This window comes from Diadema antillarum, unplaced genomic scaffold, assembly GCF_040938485.1.
Source record: "Diadema antillarum isolate AM-2024a unplaced genomic scaffold, OU_Dant_1.0 seq00000785_RagTag, whole genome shotgun sequence".
Classification (NCBI taxonomy): domain Eukaryota; kingdom Metazoa; phylum Echinodermata; class Echinoidea; order Diadematoida; family Diadematidae; genus Diadema; species Diadema antillarum.
In genome coordinates, this window is record NW_027271673.1 from 509446 (window position 1) to 537411 (window position 27966).

Genomic DNA, 27966 nt, shown 5'->3' on the forward strand with positions numbered 1-27966 from the left:
CTTTTCTCAGTTCACATTTTCCTGAGTTTGTGCTTTCTTTCCAATATTTAGATAGGTTAGGAGAGTCCATTTGATTTGAGTTATACATCATTTTAAAGCTTGAAGTCTGCTCTTTCAGAATATGGTCTTAACTAAAACTTCATGTCTGGCGACTTTTTGTTTGTTTTGAGATGCAGGGTCACATATTTGACATGTAGTGCCAGGTTCAAGTGTGTGCGTGTGCATGCCGTCAATCCCTCGTTTGAGGCGAGTCCCCAACCGGGGTGTACCCAAAGTGGGGTGCGTATATTTGTCGTTTGGGAGTTGGGAGTCGAAGTACTTGTCCCAGGGAGGTGGAAGAAACGGCCCTGCTTGTCCATTGCAAATAAACTTTCTGCTCAGGCGTGACAAACCTGGAGGCCAAGCCAGGGTTTGATGACTCCAGCAGCTGTCGTATTACGTAAGAGCATGATAAGGATATCTGCCTGTGGCAGACCATTCAAAGTGAACTCAATTTTCTCTATCCTTTCTAAAGTTTTCAATTTTATATTCTATTGAGAAATTCTATGGTCATCCATTTTACATTTCGAACGAAAAAAATTGACCCGTAAATAACGAAAATACAGGAATAAGAAGGAGAGCATTGCCAGTTTGCCGGTGCTGACAATGTGCTATTTGGCAGTGAGTTACAACGGGGAGGTGAGACTACCTCCCTGGTTACAATCAGCCTGCTGACTGGATCATTGAGAAAGAGAGAGAGAGGGAGAGAGAGAGAGAGGGAGAGCGAGGGGGAGAGAGGGAGGGAGAGGGGGGAGAGATGGGGGAGGGAGAAGGGGAGAGCAAAATGGAATGACAATAGTTCCGGTCACTACAGTACAGGCATGCTCTGTCTGCATACGCTGAATGTCTACACTCACACACACACACGTACACACACACACACGCACCATGGAGCTACATGGCCCATGCCAAAACCAAAACAATCTCCTCCTCTCGCGGTGCCCCCCCCCCCCCTCCTGTGGCGCTGTGGCGATGACTGATGCTTAGATTAGGCCAGGGTCAAGAAACAGGTGTTTTATATCTTTGACTTTAAGTCATTGATTGCCAAGATATGCACTGGCATTATTTACTGGGGTGTAGCCTCGTCAAACGAGAGATTTGCGTCATGGTGTCACACACGAACACAGTGCTATAGCTTCTGACCATCCGAGCACTGAGAATCAAGGATTTCTGGGGACGAACTCTAAACTATGGCTTTCTATCGCTCAGTCGGTAGAGTACCGGGCTAACAATCTAGAGGTCTCGGGTTCGAATCCCGATGGAATCCCATCTTCTTTGCTCATTTTTCCACAAATAAATTATTTATCATACATATTTGTAAAAAAAAAGACAGTATTCTGTAGGCATGACATGGTCTTTTCGATATATGCATCTAAACAAAAAAGAAAGGAAGAAATAAAGACAAATAGACTGACAAAAGGGTAAATGTACAGAGAGCAAGAGGCAGATAGGTAAAGACAGACAGATGGACAGACAAACATAGATAAACAGACATACAGAGAGAAAAAAATTCACAGAAAGTTTATGATAGGTAGAAAGCAAGGTGATGAAAAAAAAGAGAGAAAAGATAAGACTTTTAACCCTTTCCCTCACAGATATGTTGAAGACCCATTAGCACAGGGGATTCATGGGTGGTCAATGTAATTCAATTGCTGCCCACCGGGGTACATCCGAAAAGTTTTACCAATAGCACTGGCCAGCAATATGCTCATTAAAAACTTTATACACAGAGATCAGTAGCAAAGCTGTCCACAGTTCGATATTGGGTTTCTCAAATACCTCAGAGCTGGGACAGTCATTCCACTTCATGGTATCCCCACGCAGCCGCGTCTTTACTTCCTGATAGACTTAGTTTACGGCACACCTGTTTCCATGACAACAGATAATTAGTCATCCCCTTACCTCCATCTTCTTGACGAAGACGAGATGCTCCAGGTATCGGATGACAGCCTTGGGGTAGGCATGGAGGTAATCGATGATCATGTCTGGCCTCATCCTCTCTGTGCTCGGCTCGTTTTCGGGTCGGTCGGTGAAAATCTGGCAGGTATCGGAGGAGGAGAGATGATTTTTGAGATGAGAGGCAATCAGAGGAAAGAAAATTTTTGTCTGCAAAGCAAAGATGGTCTTGTGAGGTGATGACATCATCGCCTTTTCCAACATGCGAGTACAGTTCTACCTCTCGTATCCGACCTTCCTTTATCCGGATCTCTTTATAACCCGGGTGCAATCTACTTGCCGTGATTTTTCATTTTCAATCTAAGAATTACGGGGAAAAGGGAGATTTCAAACGCAAACAAAACTCCCAAACAAACTCGCATGAATTGGATATCATTCCCAACATAATGAACATACACTCACATTGTATTTTCATCGAAATAACATGCATTCTAGCAAAGAAAGAATTCCAGAGTATGCTATCTATGGTAGGTCACATGTAGCTACCATTGGGTTAACTATAAACAGCCCTGTCATATGGTCAGGCTACCACTGGGTAGGCAGCTGCGTATATTATACATTGATTCTCCCGTATCCAGCCAAATCCCTGAAATCTCGACGAGCGCCAGTCCCGACATGTCTGGATATGAGGGGTCCGACTGTATTCAGTGACAATGTGTGGATTTTTAGAATTCTCGCATTTCGCAATCCATGAGCTCTCGTTCACTTCAAATGGGACAGTCCATTTCACAGCACATTGCTTTCTGGGATATGGGTCGACGACACCCGTACACGCTAGCCAGGCTAGCTAGACCACTGATCATTACAGAAGATACCTCCTTTATAGAGATCAGTGGACTGGACAAATGCATTACATCCCATGTCCTATCATCATGCACAATCTTATCAGGCCAGCAAGGCAAGCTGGTGTGCTGTACGCCTACTGCACGCTAGAACTAGCTAGAGGCTATGCGCTTACTCTGTTTTGCCCCTCACGTAATGCATATTTTGACGTCACAGAAACTTGTCTATACACAAACAAGATGAGGCAGGGATGAGTTTAAAGGGAATCTCTCCCCAAAAATTTAGATTTGAGAGGTGTGAGAGCATGTCCTAAGAACTCTAGAGAAAATTCTATCCCATCACAAAAAATGTCCCAAACTGTGAAATATTAATTTTAAAATTAAATCAGCACGCACTAGTGCGCGCTGCAATGGCAACCTGATCTGAAAATAGTAGCCACGCGTAGACCATCGTAGTGTGCACGTTTCCTTCGTTCGCCTTCGTCTGCACACGGCTATATTGAATACTGTCTTATCGGTATCACCTCATCAAGCTATTGTATGCATCCGCATGAGTAGAGGCTGCCGGGACTGCCTGGTCAGTGGCCCGGCGCGGCGCGGTAGCACCAACCTAGCTGCGTACGTGGACATTTGCGCGCGTTTGCGTGTTTTGAGAGTATCGTAGTAAACTGATCATACAGAAAATTATCGAACTACGCAATCGAATGCAGTCGATAAGGCCAGAAGACTATTCTTAGATCAAGGCGCATGTAATTTTTGGCATTTTAGAGATTGCTCTGTGTCTCTTAATATATTGCTATATCTCTGTATGTGAGTAACGTTGCACTCTTATATTTCATGCTGTATATTACCAGAACAATAACCTACAATGTCAGGAAACTAAATTTCTGTGTACAGATACACTTTAACATGCACAATACCTTGGCAGCCAGCTCAGGATCTTTCTTCATGGCCCAGTCAACGTATCGCCACACCAGTTCGTGGTCCATTAACCTAGGCAACGTAGCAAGTCAATCATAGGGGGAAAGAAAGAAAAAAAAATCACAATACTTCAACATAATGATTGACAGTATTAACAAGTTTCATTCCCTGAACAACTGAGTACATGAATATAAGAACGACCCAAGTCCATGGAAGACCATATCGAGTAAACTAAAAAAAACTTCATATCTTTTTTGTTTGTACAATAATATTCTATTTAACTGTGATGGGATGGCAACATTGTATATACAAATTAGAACATATATTATTATGACAATTAACATTAACATTAATTGTGGAGAGGCCATTTTGTGTGATGGACTTGGGTCGTTCTTTGATTCATATACATGATATTCTGCTATAGAGATGAGAGAAGGACGAGAGCGGGCGCTATAATATGAATGTAAGAATGACCCAAGTCCTTCATTCTTACATTCATATAAGATTTAACTCATTTATTTCAGGCACTTGCGGGGGTAATTAGGATTTATCATTTATACACAAGATGAGTCCATGCATAAGCTACAATTTCCCATGTCAAACTGAATTTGGCCAAAAATTGGACTTGGGTCGTTCTTATATTCATATACTCAATTACACATCTGATTCATGTGACAAAGGGAGGTAGATGCAATTTGAAACATTTTTTTTTGCTCATTCTTGTTCCTCTTTGATCTTCCGTATTCTGTACAATGACAAGTCCTTAACCCGTTGAAGACAAGTTCCGAGTATACTCGGGCAGGTGTGTATAGGAAATGCATATTGTAACAAAATCAGCCCGTCCTCAAAGGGTTAACTCTTAACATGCCATGGTCGCCGAACGGCGACCTTAGTCCTGACGTGCCATGGTCGCCGATCGGCGACTAAGAAGAGCAAGAAAAGCATTGATCATTTAAGTTCTTGTGGTACCGTAATGTGTTACACCAAGCAACTGCCAATGATATGTACTGGTAGCTGATTAGCACAGCCATCGTTTCCACTAAAAATATGAGCATGCTTACATTGGAAAATTTTGAGTAAATACACGATTTTTCAGCTGGATGTATTTTTTTCGCGTCGGGAAAATCCGCAGCGGGCGCACCCTCTGCGAGATGTGTATGGATCAAAAAGTCTCATAGGTAAACCACGCGTGTGTATGCTATTGAATCTGCGTGTAATGTCTATGCGGTTCCACTCGCATTGTTCTGCTTGGATACTGTCCTGCGGGAAGCTGCTTTGATTTTGTCCCTCAAAGAGAGTCAGCTTTCGTTCATCGGTCAAGTCTTTCATCCTTTTGTTTTGGTGAATGTAACTAATCGTCCCCACGCTAGCATAGGAACTGCGCGTGGACAAAGGCCTGCCGATTTCAATAGAGTACGCCCGCCCGCAGTCTGCTTAGTCAAAAGGAGGATTAGCAGGTTCTTCCTTCTCAGGTGGACAAAAGACATTATGCCAGGGCCCGGGACAATTACTTTAGTTTCAAATACAGGATCTGGGACTAAAGGACTCAGATTTGGGAATGAATTACTGAGGCAGAAAGAGAAATTGCCAAGACAAAATAAACTGCTAGTATCTCTGGAATCATACAATTCTAGAAGACAATTTTGTTATCACTTGAAAGAGGAGAAGTTGCTCTAAAACTTTCTCACAGAGTCAAGGGAGCGTTCCATTGAAGAAAAAACATGATTGACTCTTTTTTTCCATACTACACAAAAATTTCTAATAATTTTTTTGATGTATCAATTATTTCTGCAATATTTCAGGTTCAGATAGAAGATAGATATTGTGGCAAACTGACTGCATGACACGAAAGAACAAACATTTCTTGATATATGTTGTGTAGAACTCAATTCAAGAAAGTCAATAGTTTCAGAGATATGGCGATTTTAAATTTCATTGTTAGTCCAGTTTCGAAACATTCTGGCGTTAGGTAAAATCCTCTGGCACGTTAGGGGTTTTGGGCCTGGCACATTAAGAGTTAATCATGTTTAGAAAGATGACTCCTGCAGCAGTGAGGGCATTTCCTTCTAATCATTTCTTCTTTTTATTCAACCTTTGTTTTTGTTCTGAAAAAAAAAGCAATACTTTTGAATTATGTCCATTTCAATCCGAGACATAATACTTCCAAAAAACACAATACACAGATATACAACAAAGGTAAAATTCATGTCCCAAAATTATCATCTGTAATGTGTACATACTGTACTGTTCGGCTGTAATGGAATTTTGATATAACAAAAGAAAACTACCAGCCCTAAAAGGAATTTGTTATAATGGGGCACTAAATATATGATACAATTAACACTTTTTGACCTTGGCATACAGTGTTTGTCAAAGGCAGACAATGTCAATTAGCTCACCCTGATAGGAAGTCAATGACGAAGTCCTTTCCAGAAAAGGTGTCGTCTACGATGTCGCCATCCACCAATCTGTAAGGATTGACAAAAGTCATGGTGGTTATCATTTGAAAAGCAAAATCAAATATTTGCATAATACAGTCAAAATGGATATGATTAGACACTCATATTCCAATCAGTACAGTTTAAATCGGTATAGTTTAAATTGCGTACCGTACCGGTTATTTCCGGTAATTTCTTAGTGAGAAGTATGTTCTATTATTACCATTACAGGCTTTTACTCTCACCACGGGAAAGTAGTCTTCTACCCATACTCAATGATGTAAGCTCCGATGGTCGCTGCACTACAGGTGCCCATTTCATAAAGGATTTTTGCAATGATTGATTACACATGAATGCTGCTGTAATTGCAGTTACCCTGGTAATGACTCAAATGCTCGCATCTGATTGGTTGCTGCATGGCTGCTGCCATAGCAACTGCATTCTACTGCAACTTATAATAGTTGCAACAAGCATTATGAAATGGCAAAGTCATTTTCTCAAACAACATAATGCACTGTAAAACAACCATCACTGCTTTTTACCATTAATGTTGCAGAGTTCACTTATCCAAAACTTATGTTCCATTCGTATCATTAGTGGCTTGGCAAAAACTTGTATCTTAAAGTTGATGAAAAGCACCTTTTTGGATTAATCGTCAAATACTGTAAAGCAAGATATTTTCATGGCATTAAATTTTTTGCGAATTGGAGCCGACAGCATGTTTTGCGGCACGAAACCATCATGAAATGCCACCAGCATTCCATTGCATTAAGTGTAGACAAGAATTTTTGTGTGAATTTTAATTTTGCAAATCTTGGCTCTTGCCAAGAAGTCAAAATTAAAATACACACGAACATTTCTCATTTACAGCAATCAGTTACAGTTGTAAGTGATGTCCTGTCTAAATCCTACCTGTCTTACCCCCAAAATGAAGCCACCACAGCATGCCAAAGGAAAGGCTATCCCATTTCGTAATTAGTAACCAAGCTTTTTCCTATCCCATTTGTTACTACGCTTTGACCCTTTGACTTGCTTGTTCACTCTCCTGAACATTGGACATATTTGAGATACAAGGTTTTATCCCCAAAACAGTGATATAGGGTAAAGTTTTTGGTTGCTACAACAAATTTTCTTTGATTCATGCTTCACATGCAGTGTAAATGGATCTAAAACCTAAAACAATCTTTATCTTATCTTTTTCTTTGAATGAGAGAATGTGCCCTGTTGATACAGTTTGCTGACTATTACTGGTCATCTGGGGCAAACCACGAGGGGTTGGCATCATTTACCCATTTTCTGGTGTGGGCACGGGGCTGGATCACTTCACCTGGTTAGCATCCTGCTCTTTGTAATGAGAAAAAAAAGTTCAATTGCCCTTTTTTTTTAACATGCAAGAGTTCTTGCTCCATCATACATAGGACCTGCAATTTTCTGTCTTATCCACAGGACAGAGTGTTTTTGCCTCTTACTAGAGGGGATGGCAAGATTGCACACAAGATTGCTACCTGATCAGGGACATTAGAATTGCAGCCTAGATTTGACCCATGGACATGATAGTAACAAGACAGGCATGGCAACCACTGAACCTCCACATCCCCAGACAACACAATACAAAACACAACGAAAATCATTAACAACAAAAAAAGAGAAAGAAAAGTATCATCTCACCTGGCCCATATTGCCATGGCCTGCTCATTATCGCCGTGGTAGCGATGCAGCAGGGCGAGGGCGTGATGACGGCCAAATTTCGACAGCGTCTCGTAGCTGTCCTCTGCGTCACAAGCATTCTCGCCGGAGATCAGCGCAATGAGTTGGTCCGGATCTGCCTCGGCATACAGCTTCAGCAGAGCAGTGTCAACTTCCTGATAAGGTTTCAAATTGGCAAAGCACACACACTTAATGATTCTTGCATTGAGTTGTCCAACCCATGTTTTAATTTGTAAATATGTACGCCCACAATTTTTTTCATCATGGATTCTATCATAACACTGAATGTGGGTGTTGATTTACTTTGATGTAGGGCAATTTGACAACCAGTTGCAACACACAGATTTGTTCATACATCAATCCTTTTGGAAATATGTTAGTGGACATTTGAGCAAAGAAAATGGGATTCCATCGCGAATATCTTAGAGTGAATGTCGTAAACGAATGACAGGAAAAATGTCAAATATTTTCTTTCGCTGATGTCTTTCATGTGCCCAAGCATATAGCTTGACCCATTGGAGACTGGTACAGAGAATACAAGGGCAGGTGTCTATGGGAAACGTGTGTTATAGAAAAATCAGCCCATCCTCAATGGATTAATTTGACACACTTTTTCATCAGCATCCAGTCATCCAATCACCTATAAAACAGAGAAGCCACTTGAGACCCACTGTCCCAGTTTCACCAACAGGTGGCAGCACACACACATTACGTGACAGAGATAGCAATCATGCTGTTGTATCTGTTGTTACATACACACACAAACACATTTACAAAACAGATTGTATTAAATAGATACACAAACAGAACTACACACATACACACATGTACCATACGTGCACACACGCACACACACACACACACACACACACACACACATATACACATTCAGACACATAGACCTGTACAAACACACTGAAGTGTATGTACATAATGCAGTCACACAGGGTCACACAATACTATGATGCAAAATGCCTTTACTGCGGCTAGTAAAAGTGATTTAAGTATGAAATATCTACTCTTCATTCCAATGGGCATCAATCAAGTGGACACACCCAAATCTGGGCGTGCCCTCAACACTCACCCCTTTGATGCCAACGGCCTGGTCCGTACCCCTCACGGCAGCCAGGAAATCCCTGAGGAAGGTCCTACATGCCCCCAGCCGCGCCGCGTCCCCCCGCACCACCTGGCTGATGTCGGCGAAATCGTGGAGGGGTGGGATGGCTCGGTGGAAGTTTGAGGATGAGGGGAGGAGGTTGGGGAAGAGACAGATGAGCTGTGGATGAGAGTCAATACAAAAACAACATCAGAGGTTAGGTCAAAGTTCAAAGGTCTTTTAAATGTCACATCCTCACCACAGTGACATAGAAAACACAAATAACAGTTATAACTGAAGGCTTAAAACACTGTAATGTGCTTATGCAAAACTTAGACATTACTTGCGGAGTTGAACTGTTTGTGATCCTGCAGCAAAAGTTGGGGTTGGTGATGCGGGATAAACGTTTTCTTTAACATTTCATCAATCCTCCACAGAATGAATCTAGTGCAAATTATTCAACCTACGCGTATTCTGCCTTTGGAAAAAAAATGCAAACGATCAAAAACTAAAAATGTTGCAGTTACCTTCTGGGTTTAAGGTGATATAGTGGGAAGTCTGGTATTCCTTAAAGCTGTTGATGCCTTGTCAGATAATTTTAGGGCAATTAGATAGTTCTCAGAGAGAATAGTGTATAACTTATCTTTAACCCGTTGAGGACGGTTTGATTTTGCTACAACACGCATTTCCCATAGGAACTTGCGCGAGTATACTTGGCACTCATCCTCAAGGGGTTAAAATCAATTTGTACCCACAAACAAGATTGCCCACAACTAAGAAGACTTCACAAAGGGGGACTATTATTTTTTTATACTTATGCCACACGTGGCACCAAAACATGTGAATGTGTGTGTCTGTGTCTGTCTGCCTGTCTGTCTGTCTGTGTGGAGAGAGGGGGTACCATTCAATCTTTGTCATAAGTTTGAGTGTAGGAAGTACACGTCCCTACAAAAAGCTTGTATTGTGGGTGAATATAAAGACTTTCGACATTGATGGCAAAAGGTGATGTGACCTCTTCTTTTCACACAGACACCCACATACAAACACACAAATACTGTCAGATACTTCGTGGATGTTACTTTGTAAATGAATTGACTAAATCATTGCCTTTTCAACAGTATTCAAATACTAATCGTCAACCCATCAATGTTTTATTTAGTGTCGCATGGCCTTTGCCGGTCCAATGGTTTCATGGTTTCTTGCTTTGATGAGCTACAAAGTTTTCTTTAAAAAAATGTTCCTTAATGCCTGAACTGCGTTCAAAAGATCATGGGCAATCTGAGATCAAGGATGGTAGGAAATCAAGGGTGATCACAGATCAAGGAGGATTACAGCATTTTAAGGCATTATTCACCATTTGCAGATGAAACAAAAACCCAGCTTTACTGCTTCAAAATACTTCTACAATGTGAGTCAGGGATAGAAACAACCAATGTAAACATTTTAATCAGTATAATCAATGTTACGTATTGTTAAATGTACAAAATGTGAACAATAAGTATAATAAAAATGTTTCTCGACTAAATCATCTACAGTTGTAGTTTATTGAGAAAAATAGGAATATCTTCTTACATCTTAGGCTGTTCGTTCGTTCGTTCGTTCGTTCGTTCGTTCGTTCGTTCGTTCGTTCGTTCGTTCGTTCGTTCGTTCGTTCGTTCGTTCGTTCGTTCGTTCGTTCGTTCGTTCGTTCGTTCGTTCGTTCGTTCATTCATTCATTCATTCATTCATTCATTCATTCATTCATTCATTCATTCATTCATTCATTCATTCATTCATTCCAGTGGTAGCAGCACACACACATTAAAAGTGGATAATGGTTAGCACAATTTTTCTCAAACTTCATTGACGTACATTCTACTATTAAACATTTCCGCGTTCACCCAATTCATATAACACATCTTTGGGTTTCATTCCCCTTTAAACAAACAGGATGGGGAGGCCTAACAGCTTGAGAAAGGTGTGGGTAATGTTAAACACAACTATTAAAAGGAGATTTCTTTTCCCAAACAATTCACTGCGCATGACAGAGCATGTAAAATGCATGACATCTGTGAAATGCTTGCTGCGGGTTACAAAATTTGCATTTGTTTGCTTTGGTCTGTTTACTTTACAAACCAGCCCTACCCACAGTTTCTTTAGTATCCTGAGTGGTGATCTTTTATGACTAGGAAAAAAAAAAACAGAGAGAAGAAACTTGTCAAACCAAAGTCATCTTCAAAAGGACATCAACCAGTACATATCACTGAAATCATGAAGTTGCCTTGCCTTTCCTTTGTACCTTGATGCTATTATTATAATAACAGTGTATTTTGCCTTTAAATCTACACTCGGCTTTGATAAGAGGACTTAATATCATTTCTCAATAATGTGGTGGGTTTAGGGGAGAAATCTGTTCCATGTACATCATGTCTCTTACATATCAGACAAATCAAATACATCTATGAGTGAAACAGTTTGAAAAAGATTATGAGAAAGAAGGCATTTTTTTTAACTTGATACAGCCAGAAGATGGCGTTCTCTGTCGCCTTCCAAAAAGAATCATATTTGGGGATATTAAAGGTGCTCAGAGAATTGCGGGAGGAATGGGTTACTAGTAAACTCTTTACAACATCAATGAATTGAATTCAATCAAATTTGGAAAAACAAGAAATTAAGAGGCAAAGAAGCAGAGACACTGGTCACATCCCAGCGGTCAAAAGGTCCGTCTCACCTCCCTGACGTCCAGCTTGGCCTCCTGGAAGAGCTGACCGGCCTCCCGGAAGTTGAACTGGGCGAGCTGGATGAACCCCGCCTGCTGCTGGATCCTGTTGTACATCTAGTATGGGAGGGACGAGGAGGAGAGTGAGTTACAGACATTATGTCATGAAAGCTCATTCACGCATTCAGGGGCGGATCCAGGAATTCTGTAAAGGGGAGGCGCCTTTACAACATTCAAAGGAGGGCACACGTGCCCCTCCCCATTTTTTTGGTTTTTATTTCTTTTGTTTCAACAAAAATAAAGAGGGTGCGCACGCCCGGTGCGCCCCCCCCCCCCCCCCCCCCCCCCCTCCCTCTGGATCTGCCACTGCGCATTGAAAAAGCATGATTTCAATCGGTACATGACTGGCAAGTCAAATCTCTCTTCTTCTTTTTTTTCACTCAAGATCACACATATACAGGCAATCAAAAAATAAATCATCACGAATTATGCCTCACACTAGTCTCACACTAGCCATCAATACTTTGAGTAGAGAGGGCACCATCACACAAAACAACAACGATAGACGGCCAAGAAATTTCCCATGATACACCTCCATACCAGATTTGAATGGCGTCTAACCAGAAACGTGGCCAGTAGAGCACACAGTCAAACGTGAGGTGTTGGTGGTGTAACGCAACTGAATCCAAAATGTCCCCCTGACAACTCAGTTGCTATGGGATACAGTAAATGAACTGGATAAGAATGGAATATCTCTAAATGCATACACATTAAAAAAAATTGAATAAAAATAAATACATAGAAAAATATTCATATCCAAATTAACAGAGATATAGAATAAAAAAACAAAAAGAAAAAAAGAATGATTAACTCAAGAGACCACATGGCACATTACATATTATCAAGTCTAGAGATATTACCTTCATGAATTTCTCTTTGCCGAGTCCCGCTTTCCTGTAATTCTTGGCAAGGTTGAGAGCCTCCTCCACTCGCTTGTCAGCAAGCAACGCTTGCACCTGTCACAGTGAGAACATGAGCAAGATTATTTCACCAAGTTGAACCTAATTGTAAAAGGGTTTAGTTAACTCTTCGTTTTCCTGACTCAGCCGCACAATGCATCAAGAAATGGCATCTAATTTTTCCCTTTTTTATCAATATGAAAACATTGTCACTTGGCAATAAAAGAGATATATTTTCAGAGCTTACAGTTGATATTTTTCTTTTAAATCTCCAGAATTATATGCCTAATGGTAGTTTCAAGACTGAGATAGTGCTAAACGCTTTTCATTTTCAGAGTTATGACCAAACAAAGTGCCCACCGTGCATGCTGTACACACAAAGTATAAGTCAATATATAATTATGAAAAATGAAATTGTGCCATCGCCACTAGTTTTTACATTCATATGTGAAAGCAAGAATTCCTGTTAATTGATAGCCTCTGGGGACAGACTCTTACTTGTTTTTCAACGGGAAGTGGAACCAGGGCGTAAACTTCTTTGGCGGACGCCACAAACATCTTTCCCTCAAAGTCGCCCAGGAGCTTCCCTCCCTGGAATGGAATGGTCTGCTTCTGCTGCTGGTCCAGCACACTGTCCAATGGGGTGAGGCAAAAGTAATAAGACTATTCTACTCAGTGGGAGGGGTGACATATCGTTGCTATTACTACTACTACTCCAACTACTACTACTACTAGCTACTTCTTCCACAACTACTTCTACTACTAGTAGTACAGCAATGTACTGCTACTAATAATGATGATAATAATAATCATAATGATGATACAACTACTACATATATAATGATTGCAACTGATTGACAAATTGCTCTACATCGACTGAAACATCGACTTAAATAACCTACAAAAATTTAGTAGTTGCCATGACAAAAAAAAAATCATGGGCATATGTACTTGAGCAGGACTTGAACCTATCATTTACAATGAAAAAAAATCTCGACGGAAGAATTTCATGAATTTGAATATAATGATATTGATGTTTATTGTCATCGTACTCATTGTCTTATTCATCGCTATCATCATCGTCGTCGTCATCGTCATCATTGTCATCACTGAGATAGGGAGATCTACAATTCACTTTACGTACGTGTTTAATAATATAATGTGCATCATACGTACATAGCACATTATGGGCTGCAGGACAGTGCACTATAATCAGTGCGTATTCCATGGAATTGTTCATTTAATCAGATCTGACTAGTATGTAAGAATAGAGTCACTTCATTTTTTTTTTTTTAATCTTGTGTTTCATTTCATAGTTGATGGAACAAATACATGGACAATTTAGCACTGAAGAGTGGAAACAAATCAATTCATGCCTGAATATACGAATAAATGAATATTACAAATGAACACAAGCACATATAGTATGTAAATATTGAAAATGGACACATACATGAATGAATATATGAATACATGAATGAATTGAAGAACATACAGTCAAATGAATGGCTACATGAGACCTACCTGTGCACGGTGAGAAACTCGTCGTCCAATGCCACGACATACGGGAAGGTGTAACTTACGGCGGACACCGACTCCGCCCATTTGAGTGGGGGGCGCTGTGACATGCCGGCCGAGGTAACAAACATGCCCAGAGCCCCAGGACCAGTCAGCAGGAATTCCTCCTAAAGATGGACACAACATCACGAAAGTAACGGATAAGTTGAAATGGTATGCATTACTGGTACATGTACCTTGTACGGTGGCAAACCTGTGAAGATCGCAAACAAAGAAAACTGGACCCACAGTCAAACATTTTGAAAGTGAACCCATATTTTGGTTCGAAACTGGGGATAGAGCACACACTCAGCATGTTGTATAGAATCTCAGAAAGATCTATCGTCCTTGGGGCAACAAGATCTCGTATAGATCTACAAAATGTCAAATGTTCAGGAGAGCAAAAAAACATGGCAGCCAAAGCACTATATCCAATGGGATAGCCTTTCCTTAAATGACATGCCGTGGTGGCTTCATTTTTGGGGTAAGACAGCTAGGACTTGGACAGGACATTACTTACACATATTACTGATTATCTGATTTTGTCACCCAAGCAACGAATTATGTTTTATTTTACAAAAAAAAAACCACACCTCATTTTGATTTATTTCTATATATCTATTTACTTATTCATTATTATTCTTTTTTTTTTTTTGGGGGGGGGGAGGAGAGCAAAGCATCCTATTTGGCAGTTCTGCATAATGTACTACACTTAACCTGTTGAAGACTAGTTCTGAGACTACTTGCCCTATGGGCAGGTGTCTATGGGAAATACATTATGTACATGTTCTAGCAAAATCAGTCCGTCCTCAAAGGGCAAACATTTGACATGAATATGGCCACTCCAATGGGTATCTACGTGTACGTCTTTTGTTAAATTGAGTTACCGTAAAGGCCTACATGGGCATCACTACAGTAAAGGATCATCTATAATTTACCATTCACTTTCTACAGGAATGCTATACACTAACCCTAACACTGTCTGGCAATGGCTTGGCTAATGGGAAGGACTATCAGGATTTGATACATTTCTTAAGATAATTTCTGAAGACATCATTGATTTCATTTTTAGAGAAACTTACATCAACCATCAAAAAAAAAAAATATTGATTATATTTACAGGAAAATTTGCTTCAAACACATATAAAAAGGATATCACACACCAACACACATAAATCTCCTACACACAAACATACACAGTACACTCAAATATGAAGCGAACAAAACGTTTGCAGTTTCTTTATGCTAGTAGAAGCTATATGTGACCCGCTAAAACAAAAGGATCCTAAAGTTGCTGACGGCTGAGCTGAGTTTGAAGTCACATCATCAAAATTGGTGAAAACAATTGGATTTCTGTTTTTGGCATAATTTTGTAGTGTAATGTTTTGTCTATCATCTGCCGAAATTTCGAAGCTAAATAATCATAGGAAAGGCAAGAAATCAGCATTTTTCTGGGCCATAATTTTCCGACTTTCAACGAAACAGAAACGTGTCCGAATATTTGGATTTAGTGCTGCAGCTAGACTCTGCCCCTAGCAATGAGGGAGCGATCTTATTGGTCAGTGCGTGGCATCCTGATTACTGATTGGTCGTGCGCTAAGCTTGAATGAACATCGCGGAGGTCGCTAGGAGCATACCTTCTATTGTCAAGCGTTGAAAACCGTCTCACCTCCCTTTGATCATGACAGCTTCGGAAGGAAAACTCTGAAGGCGTTTTTCTCGAAACTCTGATTTCCTCAACCACTTGACATGCGCTAATAAAATAATTGATATCTCCGCAACCAAGTACTTTTATGAGTTGTGCTATATATGAAATTAAAGCAGAAGAGTAAGGGAATAATGTCATGCCATTTTCAGAAGATTGTCTTCGTCCGACTTTCGGATCCTTTTGTTGTAGCGGGTCACATACAGTATGTGTTGCACACACACAATATCATAACAGACATCACATTGCTAAATAATCCACATCCACACTATATTAACAACATCTTTGGTTCCCAACAGAGCCTTATCCCATGTAGCACTGGGTGGACCGAGCCACTCAAGGCCAAAATTGACTCTTTTCCTCACCCTGCCAACCCGCTTGATGATGGGCGTGGTGTGTTCCGTCTCCACGGGAAACAAGTCGGTCACCTGACCCGTATCGTAGTTCACCAGGATGTACATGTTGGGCAGGGCGACGCAGATACAATACGAATCTAGACCCTGGGAAGAAGAAAATACACATACAAATAATAATGATAATGATAAAATCGTCTGTTGAGAATGAGAAGGGCTTTAAGTTGTCTCGAACACTATGGGTTTTGTGGCAACTTAACGCCCTTATCATTCTCAACCGACGAAATGCAGTGGCGGATCCAGAGGAGGGCACACGCCCCCTCTTTATTTTTTTGCTAAAACAAAAGAAATTAAAAGAAAAAATGGGGGGCAGGTGCGCCCCCCTTTAATATCAGGTTAACAAAAATCTGCAAAAAGTTACATGGATGCTGAAAAAACCAAAACAAACTAAATGTTTTCACAAAGCATGCCCACTTTGCAATCTCAGAATAATGTCACACGCAAGGATTTAACATTGACGCGCATAAAGAGATAATAAGCCCCCCACCCCCCCCCCCCCCCCCCCACATACGGTAAAGTATGAATGCTTTATTTGTATTACTCATTGATGTTTCAGTGCTTCTCTGTTCCTGCATATCATAATCATTACTATTATTTTTTTGGCATTTTCAGGGGACAATTCCACAGTCACAAAAAATTTGCAAATCTGACTTGTGCATTTCTAGTGTTCATAAATGAGCCTACTGGTTTAATATCAATTTGCTTCTTTGAGATGATTGTGGGTAGACTTACCAGGTTGACGGGTGTGTCCGGGAGGGACACGTCTTTCACCAGGACCACCTTGTCCTCTGTCACTGAGTACACCTGGATAAGCCTTCTCCTCGTCGCCACGGCGATCTGTATCAGTGATAGAGAGGAAAAGAGTGGAGTGATGACCCTGTACATGAGCTTCAGAATATATAAGATTCAGAATTTGATCTGGACAAGACAAGATGGTGAGATAGCCCGTATTCAGCTGCACTATTATAGTGCCACAGGTTTGTCATGGACACTGTGTGTCTTTGAGGAAGACCACATTGCCAGTTTATGCACCCTGCTCTTTGCAATGACTGAATAAAACATGATTATTTATTAAATGCATCTGTTGTGACTCTCTTACACATGGGACCTCCATTTCATGTCCTGTTCAAGGGACAGTGTATTTTGCTTCTTACTAGAGAGGACGGCATGATAGCACACAACATTGATCAGTAAGACTTAACTGGGATTCAAACCCAAGCCGTATGATTTTAAGGAAGATACACTACTAAAGCACATATCAGCATCTGTTTGTGATTACAACGATGCCCGCAGACTTTCAGGATGCAAGACAATTTTCCTTCATTTTTATTTTGTTTTTTTCTGAAGGAGAAAAAAAAATACAGCAGTGCTTATAAGAGTAATCTCTGATGACACTCTGGATTTGGATGCCACAAAAAGATTTGTAAAGTGTGCTACACTGTACATTAGTGGAGGACAGTATTGGACATGACAAAATAATGTGTAAATGTGTACTACACACCTGGAGGTTGCTGTAGACTTAAGGATTTTATCGCAAAGCTAGGCGCTTGTTCTCTTTGCATAAGAATACCAAATTAATGCTTCACATGAAAAAAAATTGACAACATCAAAGTGTACACACAAAAACTACCCAAAATCCCTCAGTTTAGATTGGCACCGACTAAAAGACATTCTTCACTAGTGGAAATAGTCCTCTGCACAATTCATCCCGGCAATTGTTGTCCCCAAGGAAAGCTTCTCTCGGAGAAAGTTGTCAAGAGATTACTTTTTAATACCCCACTCTCTGCAAAAACTGCAATATAAGAGACATTAAGTGTCCACGCTGGAGTAATGTGTCTGTTGGAAAACTCATCAAAGGTTGCACAGTTCCACTGTGATTATGCCCTGAAGGTAGTAGTCTCATGGGTGTTACCCTCCACAGGGCAATATTCTCATGGGTGCTACCCTCCACAGGGCAATATTCCCATGGGTGTTACCCTCCACAGGGCAATATTCTCATGGGTGCTACCCTCCACAGGACAATACTCCCATGGGTGTTACCCTCCACAAGGCAATATTCTCATGGGTGTTATCCTCCACAGGGCAATATTCTCATGGGTGTTACACTCCACAGGGCAATATTCTCATGGGTGTTACACTCCACAGGGCAATATTCTCATGGGTATTACACTCCACAGGGCAATATTTTCATGGGTGTTACCCTCCACAGGGCAATATTTTCCAGGGGGAATTGTCTGAAGGCCATATTGCCCGGGCACCATAGGCCCTGTCATCCCATTAGCTATACTATCCGAGAGAGGGTAAAATGTTGTCTAAGGGGATACTGTCCTCACAGAAATATTGCCCTATTTCCAAAATGCCACACTGTGAACAGTAGGATACTCAAAACACATACACAGTATCTTTAACAACCAGTAATTCTCCCTATCACACATACCTCTCCAAATCTAAACACGTGTGGTGCTTTAATTTTTTTTTTACCTTTAATTCTCGAAATATAAACTTCCAGTTATGAACGTGCAATGTGTACATGAACGCTTTTATGTACACTGAAAGCCAAAGTACTAGCATTCACAGAACGTAACAAATTCTGTCTTATAATCTGTTGATTAATAGAGTTATTTTCTAATCTGCAACTTCACATTTGATAAATGGGATTCTTCTGCGAAGCCGCCCAGTGCTGGGCCAATGATGCAAAACGACAAAATTATGGAAAATATCCATAGACGAAGGACATGACATGGGTAGACCGCAAAACCGGACGTGTACGTCCCACGAGCGATCGATCAGATATCGGTATCGTGAGGTGATATCGCTTGATATCGGCTACAGGTGATAAGGGAGAATTGTTCCACTGGCAAAATTGTCCCTGGGGCAACACTTGTGTCTATGTGAGATGAATGCAATGTGCATGAGACACAGGTGGTGAATCATAATTATGAGGACTATTTCAAGGGGACTGAAAACACTTGACACATGATCATACCTCCACACTGAAAGGGCTGCCACTTCTGGGGTTCTCATTGACGCAGAAAGATGTCACCTGATAGATAAACAAAGTGTATAATGACGAAGGTAATACTGAAAAGAACATTTAGCAAGTTTTACAGTCATGCAAATGATGCATTACAAGATACGGACAATGTGATGATGATAAAGATAACAATACAATGTTAATAATGATATTAGCATAAGGGGCCGTTCACAATTATCAACATTTTCGCAAGCGTACAAACCGTACGCTGGGGGGAGGGGGTCAACACCCGGCGTACGCTTTCCAAATTAGAAAAATGTTGATCCATATTCTCGCGCCCATCCCGTCTGATCACGGCCTCTCGTCTGGCTCGCTTGCGCTAGTATGCCCGCGCACCCACAATGCAAGAAGTAGAACAAAAATAGGCGCGTGGAAACAATGTCAAAGATGGCGGACAATAGAACTAGTGACCGCCAAGTGTGTGACCAGAAATATCCCACTTAATATTGACTGCTGAAGCACCAGGATGAGGAGGGACACAAACTGAAAAAAGGCAGACCAAGCAAGAACTGAACACAGCGAAAATAATACGGGAAAAAAAAATCACAATTTTTTTTCGTACACTTTAATGGGGGAAGGGGAGGGGTCTTGAAAAGTGTATGGTTTGTACACTTGTGAAAATGTTGATAATTGTGAACGACCCCTAACTATACCTACTTCTTATAAGAAAGCTTTTGCATCATGTCATGGCATTTGAAGAACTCAAATTATATTACCGATTCTACTATTGTACTGTTAGTAAGCAACATGTAGCATTACCTCCATGTGGCCCTAATTATCTATCACAATTGTCTTTAGTTTGGTTTGCATTGTATTTTTAGTTGCATCTGCATTTGAATTTGGATATGCTTTTTTGCATCTGCCATTTGCATTTGCATTGAGATTTGGAGTTGGATTTGGACTGATATGATTGCAGCCATTTGTTTGTGTACAAATCTTCCAACAGGATGTGTCCAATAACCCCCCCCCCCCCCTTTTTTTTGGTTTAGTCATGAGACCAAGGCATGTTTTTGTCATTTCCAGATGGTTGTAGAAAATAGAAATAACAAATCAATGCTTTCAATCAGTCATTGTATGTTCTGTGAACAATGTTTTGGATATGCTAACAACATCAGTCTGAAAGTTACACTAGGGTACATGATGGGAGATCTAGAAAAGTACTCACTCCTTTGATTTTTGCTCCACTTAGTATGGGCTGCAAGTGAAACAAGAAAGAGGAGAACACATATTAGGCAAAATACATATGTACGTACAATAATATTGTATAATTACATGATGTATGTCAAAGGGTACAGTTGGGCGAGGACTAGGGTGTGCTACAGTGTATAACAGACACACCACCATTCATAGCACAACTATTTTTATCTCAAAAATTCCTATTGACTCCACGAAAGTACAATATCTGTGCATTCTTTTGTCGGGTCGATGCACCATAATAACACATCATAGAGCAATACATTGCTGTCCCTGCATGCACCGAGCCCAGCCACAAGTGTCGGATTGATGCTTCATTGTCCATCAGGTTATCATGTGATACGATTCATACTGTTTTTCTTTCTTATCTAAAGAGCATTGAATGGGACAGGGATTCTCATTATAATAAGCTGTTTGGGACTCCTGAAATTTCCTTGTCATATCGAGTATCACATATATCGGAGATAAAAAAAAGTAATATCTATAAAGGGAATGGGACCTGCAAAATTATGTCATGATTTATTGGCATCTTGCTCCATTAGAACTCATTATAACCAGGTTTCACTGTGATATTTAAACACATAATGAGGCTGAAGAGATGTATTTTTCATGGAAAACAGTACATATGTACTTTCGCCCTTCCTACAATAGCCATGTGTAACAACACACTTTGGTGTAGAAAGTATCTTCCACAAAAATCTGCAGTAATTTAGGGGTAAAACGTTACACAATACTGCAAAAGGAAAAAAAGGAACAGCTGTCATCCCTGCAATGTTGCTCCTAATGAAAGAGCTGAAGAGCACATCACTCTGCAAGATGTTACTAAGGATGTTTTGCTTGGGTTTTCATGAGAGAGTATCCAAAGAGAGTTTTTTAAAGGCACATGGTCCCGGTGGTTTAGTCGAATGCGTATGCGGGCGCACGGCGCAAGTTTCCTATAGAGACCTACGCTATCGACTCCTCTTAAGCGCTTACGCTTTGACCCATTTCCCTTGGTCTGAAGAATTCTGATCCACTGTAGTCAGTAGTTCGATCACAGTTCGGCTCATGATTCGGCTGAGGGGGATGACAGCTTTAGCAAACTTCTTTTGTGACGTCATACAAAGAAGCACATAAGCACGCTTCCTAGCATTACTACAGACTGCGTGATGCGCAGAGAAGACAATGAAGGCAATGTTACTTAGCAACACCTACGCACTTTACTCTTGATGACAGCTCAACTTCGGTAATCTTCGTATTAATGCTAACGGTGATCGGCAGTATCATCAACAGCGCCCTCTTACCCATCGGGACTATGCACCTTTAAGAAAGAGTTCAAATGACGAACTGGGCATGGACTGCTCCACCCAGGACTCACCTCCAGGTTGAACATGTGGAGGAGAGTCAGGACATTGTCGCAGAGAACTAGGATCCTCGTTAGGGCTGAAGCTGCCTGCAGCTGCTGGATCGGCTTTTTCTGTCACAGAGTGGAACAACAATGAACAGCCAATCATAATCGATTAGAGAACGGGTCAAGAAAACTCTACAATCTCACTGGTCGACAGCTGTGTGTTGATATTTACTGGTCACGCATTCAATACGAAATATTGATTATGGTTAAAGGTCCTGTATACCTTTGGTAACGATGATTTAAATCTTTTTTTTTCAGATATGACATTCAATGCATATGTGCACACTGTAGGTCTGTTGTACTACAAAACATCCCATCATATAAAATTTTCCCGATAAAGCCTAAGATACAAGGAGATATCTGTATTTTTCTCAATAAACCGTAATGTTCTGTACAAGGTTTGGTATGGAAACATTTCTATCATAACTATTGTTCACATTTTGTATACTCAAAAATACTTAACATTGATTTTCTCGATTCAAATTTTACAGTGGTTGTTTCTATCCCTAACACAAATTTTAGAACTACTAATGCTAGCTTTTTGTTTCATCTGCAAATGGTAAATTATGCCTTTAATGACCATTGCCACTGTCAACATGCTATCATTCACCTGCAGTACAAGTTTGTGGCACTTGTGGCCAAGCATTTGCCCAATTTATAGCAAGAGATGACTGGCCATGCATCCAGTAAATATCCCATTCATTGGTAATTGCAGGATGCATGACTCACATAGAACATATGCTTGATACAAAATTCATATTTAGGGAAAAAATTTGTCCATTTGTGAATTGTCAAAGTGAGCATGTGGGAGGGGGGGGGGGGGGGGGGGGGGGGGGGGGAGTGGTGGAGGTGTTGACATAAATGTGACCCGTTACAACAAAAGGATCCTAAAGTCGGGGAGGACAATTTTCTGAAAATGGCATGACATTATTCCCTTACTCTTCTACTTTACTTTCATACATAGCCCAACTTATAAAAGTACTCGGTTGCGGAGATATCAATGATTTGATTAGCGCATGTCAAGTGGCTGAGGAAATCAGAGTTTCGAGAAAAATGCCTTCAAAGTTTTCCTTCCGACGCTATCATGATCAAGGGGAGGTGAGACAGTTTTCACCGCTTGACAATAGAATGCATGCTCTTATAGCGACCTCCACGACGTTCATTCAAGCTTAGTGCGAGCAGTCTACGCAAGACCAATCATTCATCAGGATGCCACACACTGACCAATAAGATCACTCCCTCGTTGCTAGGGGAAAGAGTCTAGCTGCGGCGCTTAATCCAAATCTTCGGACACGTTCTGTTACATTGAAAGTCGGAAAATCATGGCCCAGAATAACACTGATTTCTTGCCTTTCCTTTCATCATTTAGCTTCGAAATTTTGGCAGATGATAGACAAAACATTAGACTACAAAATTATGCCAAAAACAGAAATTCGATTGTTTTGACCAATTTTGATGATGTGACTTCAAACTCAATTTTCTTGGCTCAGCCGTCAGCGACTTTAGGATCCTTTTGCTGTAGCGGGTCACAAATACTCACCAGAGCAAGGTACTTGTGAGACTGCTTCTCAGAGAAGAACGTAATCTTGCCATTAGACTGGGCTTGCTCCTCAATCAGGTAGTGAATCACAAAGCTGAGAATGATAATAACAATGTAACACCCATAATACACTTGATTTCAATATGAACTCTATCTCATTTCTTATCACGATAAACACTTTTGTCATGATTAGAAACAACTTGCAGTATGATAAATCCTGCAGCATGATTAAAAGATTACCATTATCAAATTGATGTCACACATTGCAGTCAAACCTGCTTCAGTGACCACCATTATCAAACATTAGAACAAGTTGTACCGCATTCATACACACAGCTGGACCTAGGAGAGCTCCTGAAGCCCCTCTGTTCTGTTTATAGAGAATCACTGCTTGCTGTGACCTTTGGGTGCACTGGAACCTAGAACTGTACACTGTATGCACAGCCCACACCATATACAACTTCCAGAGCTCTCCTAACGTTGGGGACAGTTTATACAGAGTCAAGGAGCGCTCCTGAGCCTAAACTCGAGAGGGTCATAACTTTTAGAGAGCTTCAGGTCTGGACTGTCTGTTCATACAGAGCTCAGACAGGTTCAGGAACGCCCATGGAGAGCACTAAATGTCCCGTATAAATGGGTGTAAATAAAGCTTTCTCTGAAGGATGTTTGCCTACAGTATAGAGACTGCTCTACCTGTCCCCCATCCCCAGCGTTACAGATTTTGGTATTATGGCATACTGCTGTTATCATTACTATCCATACTTTTAATACACTATCAGCATCACTTTTCCCCACTATGATTACTAAATTCAATAATACTGTCTATTGGGTAAGTGAGGCTTCACATGTGGTGCAGGTTAATTCCTGAAAATGAACAATTAGACTTTCTCACCAGTCACTTGTGCCAATATAAAGGTTCTTTCCACAGCATTCAATGCACTCGATCTGGGACAACGGATGAAAGAGAGAAAAAAGAAAAACACAAAATCGTGACAACATCATTTGAACCATAATTATATAAACGTGTACAAGTCCAGAAGATATTAACGCTCAAACAAAGTTCTGGTACGCCTGCAAAAGTTGTCAAATTTCGCTCCCAAATGTGAACGTATGCTTAGGAAATGTGCAGGATAACGATGTTATTATAAGATGTTCGATGGGTAACGACGAAAATGCAAAATATTAACCAAAAAGGTTCAGTCTCAGTACTTACCCGAACGGGGTCAGGCTAAACTCGGACTCGGGGATAACTCGGCTTCGCTTTGACGGCGGGATGAGTTGTAATGGTTGTCCCTCTGATTGTACAGTGTTGTCCTATGGGAGCGGCCTGTATAAACTAGCGCTTCGTGTTCTGGCTAGTCGCAGTAATGGTCCGAGTTATTACAACGCGCGCATCAAAAACCTCTTTTGCGCGCATGCAAAATTAGAGTGCGCCTATCAAGCACCTCTAAAACAATCAAAGGCGCATGATAAACAACAACAAAAAGTCCAAAGACTGCGCGGTCCTCAGTTGCTGAGACGCGCGGTCTTTGGAGTTTTTTGTCATTTTTGTTTTGTTTTGTACAGGATTACGTTAGCACGCACTTTCCTGTCCATTCAGTTAGGCCTCATTTGGTATTATGCAGTGGCCAGTAGAATATGGCGATCACTTACTGCGTGTGAATTGTCTGAAGTAGGGTCGAATTTTTCCCGAGACCGAGTTAGTCTGGAGCCTTCTGGAATAAAAGTCGGTTTTCCTACTATTATTATTTTTCTCAAAATACTCCAAACCGACTCATCATTCCGGCAAACCGCGTCAGCCAGGTAAGTTTCTTAGTGGACTCTTTCGATATATTGCAAGCAAAAATGAAATGGTGCTAGACGGCTTCTCAAGCACTTACCGAAACAATTGTAGTTTTCACTTTAATATCAATTCAGTAACTACGGAAGACCAAATCAGTGATGTTTGAGGAAACTTGGACAATCCATTCGAAAGTTAAGAATTTTCAAGGTTTTGATTTAGTCTCTGTGCCATCACCAGTGGATAAAAATAAAATAATCCCTGATGTCACAGAAGAGGAACTGTGTATTCAAAAGAATATATCAAGAGAACAGGACAAACTTTTTTTCAGTGAAAACCACACATTCCCTTGAATTTACTATCACAGGTTAAAGACAATATTATTCCCCCTACCTTCTGAAGGGAGTATAAGTCAAGTATCCTTCCATTACGCTACAAAAGTTAACAACCTGGTATGTGGAGTTCTCTTAATATTGTCCTTCATTCTACACTGTTATGTATTCCACTATTATTATATCACAAACTGTTGTAGCCTTCTTATCCCGCCATGGCAACATTTGAAGTATAAAAATTAACAACTTTTGAACGGATTGAAGAATTTCCTCAACCTTCTTGTGTGTTCCACTAATATTGCCGCATTAACTAAACCCACATAAATAGTCAATGAAAATTCTTTTTTAACTTCCAGAATATTTTGAATGATGCCAAATTAATCAATTATTAAAAAAGAAAGAAAGGAACAGATTCATGAATAACTCAGAATACTGACTACATATAACTACAACATAAAAAATAATAGCATTAGACTGGCACAAGGCATACTAAGGCATTACTTACAGATGTTTTGCTTGTACGTTCTCCAAGTAGCTTCAGCCGTTCCACGGCAGGGACCAGCTCAAAAGCCTTGATACTCATGGTGGACAATGAGGGACCTTCTTAAGCTTTGAATGAGGATCCTTCCATCTGAACACTTTTGTAGCAAAGAGACAGGTGTTCAAAAGTTAATTTACTCGATTTGTTCTAATTCACTTGAGAGGCCACTGATCGGTCTGCTGTTTTGAAAGTCAGTTTGAGGATCACAATGCAACTTTCAATAAAAAATAACCCTGGAGAATAAAAGGTCTCTTCGTCAGAGGGATGTAGGATCACAAGAAGAAAGAGGAAGAGGAGGAGGGGGAGAAGGAGAGGAGAAGGGCAAGAATGGGAGTAGAAGGTGGAGAAAAGAAAAGCAGAGGAATAGTAGGAAGGAAAGAATAAGAAGATGGAAGTTAGAGAGGAGTTTAAGGAAATGGAATAGGGGAGGGAAAGGTGAAGAAGGAAGTAGTAGTGTACACTGTAAGTAGATCAAGAAGAACATGAAGAGAATGAAAAAGGACAATATGAAGACGACACAAGGGAAAGGGACATAAGAAAAGAAGAATGTAACCCTGATGAAATTTTAGAAAATCTATACAGCTTCTATCGATTGCACACCCAAATACTTATTTATCAAGTAATGAACACTTAAGTGCATCTTACTCTCATGTATTGGAAATGTTCTCTTTATTCCAATTCACCGTGTTCCAGATTGCCAGCTATTTTTGGCATGCAAGAAATCCACAACTCACCAAAACATCTGCATGATTTGTAGTCAATATTTTGGTATTAATTTGCCCCATGGCACAAGACACAAAGCAACTGATCAAAACACACACTGTGTATAGGCTAATAATATCCTATTCTGTACTTGTGGCTGGCCAAACAACATTGCAGAATTTTTCATTGTAGATCTACAGTCAAAAATTAGGCCGAGATCTAGATCAAGGATTATTTCTCTGGTTGAAAATCTCAGGTTGAATCATATCCAACATGTGAAATACTAATTCTTTCAAAGGAAAATCCAAAAACTACAGAACATTTATAGTATTGGTACCAGCACCCGCACCAAGGTTTGACCTCCCGTGCCAAGGTTTGACTGTGCGCAAGCCAAAAGCATATAAATTTAAATTAGGTTTCTACACATGACATAGCGAGGCAGGCAGTCAAATTTTGGAAGGCGTTGTGGTCGAATTACAGGTGGCTTGCTTTAACTAGATCTTGACATCTACAATCACGACAATAGTTGTACACTGCACTGTAAACACCAATAATGTGTCAATTAGCTATTTATACTTTTAGGTTCTACTATAACTTACCATAAATCATGCAATCTTTTGAGGATGCTGAAACCTGGAAGAAGAACGACACTGCGTAATAATGTGCCCCCCCCCCCCCCCAAAAAAAAAAAAAAAAAAAAAAAAAAAAAATCCGGGCTGCAAAAAATAATTGCAGCATTAAAAGCACTCTCAATAGTATACATTTCATGATAGCAAAGGTTATAAAACGGTCGTGAGGGAAATTTGTAGCAGCAAGGGGTAGTGCAGTGTTATGCGTGGTCCAAAAACTTCATCATGTCATGTCCCGTCCATGACGTTCATGTCTAACTAACAGTTAGACTACCAATTGGTATAATTATAGCAGACTACTGACTAGTACTGTTACAGCATGAAATCATATGAATGGGACTGGCCCTCTGTGTGGGAGGCATTTATGCTATGAAAATGAGTTTGCTCTGTATGCTATGAGAACTCTGCAGATATTTGTCCTTTACAAAGAAGCACAAAAGCGGTACTGATCAGAAAGAACATACCCCAGACTCTCTGATCCGTTGTCTTGATTTTCTCGAAATCCTTGTAAATAGAGTTCGACGCTCAGTGATATGACAGAGTTGGAGTTGGG

The 27966-nt window shown here is 40.5% G+C and overlaps 1 protein-coding gene across 1 annotated transcript; it reads right to left on the bottom strand.

Moving 5' to 3' along the window:
• Nucleotides 1-1859: 1859 nt before the first annotated feature.
• LOC139739172 (transforming growth factor-beta receptor-associated protein 1-like) lies at nucleotides 1860-27966 on the bottom strand. Its single transcript, XM_071649787.1, has 18 exons — nucleotides 27878-27966; nucleotides 26047-26179; nucleotides 24322-24374; nucleotides 23430-23523; nucleotides 21857-21955; nucleotides 20471-20500; nucleotides 19258-19314; nucleotides 17004-17108; nucleotides 16224-16358; nucleotides 14121-14281; nucleotides 13095-13227; nucleotides 12558-12653; nucleotides 11650-11754; nucleotides 8928-9119; nucleotides 7805-7998; nucleotides 6098-6166; nucleotides 3698-3770; nucleotides 1860-2076 (listed from the first exon to the last, which is right to left on the bottom strand). Exons 2-18 carry the CDS (start codon nucleotides 26122-26124, stop codon nucleotides 1930-1932), a joined length of 1821 nt encoding a protein of 606 aa, XP_071505888.1. The 5' UTR covers nucleotides 26125-26179; nucleotides 27878-27966; the 3' UTR covers nucleotides 1860-1929.

Excerpts from the sequence above, each read along its gene's own strand:
- LOC139739172 (XM_071649787.1), bottom strand. The coding sequence starts at position 26,124 with ATGAGTATCAAGGCTTTTGAGCTGGTCCCTGCCGTGGAACGGCTGAAG. Across the intron at positions 12,654-13,094 it reads CACTTCCCGTTGAAAAACAA|GTGCAAGCGTTGCTTGCTGA; the intron begins GTAAGAGTCTGT and ends TCACTGTGACAG. Across the intron at positions 3,771-6,097 it reads GTCATTGACTTCCTATCAGG|GTTAATGGACCACGAACTGG; the intron begins GTGAGCTAATTG and ends TACGTTGCCTAG.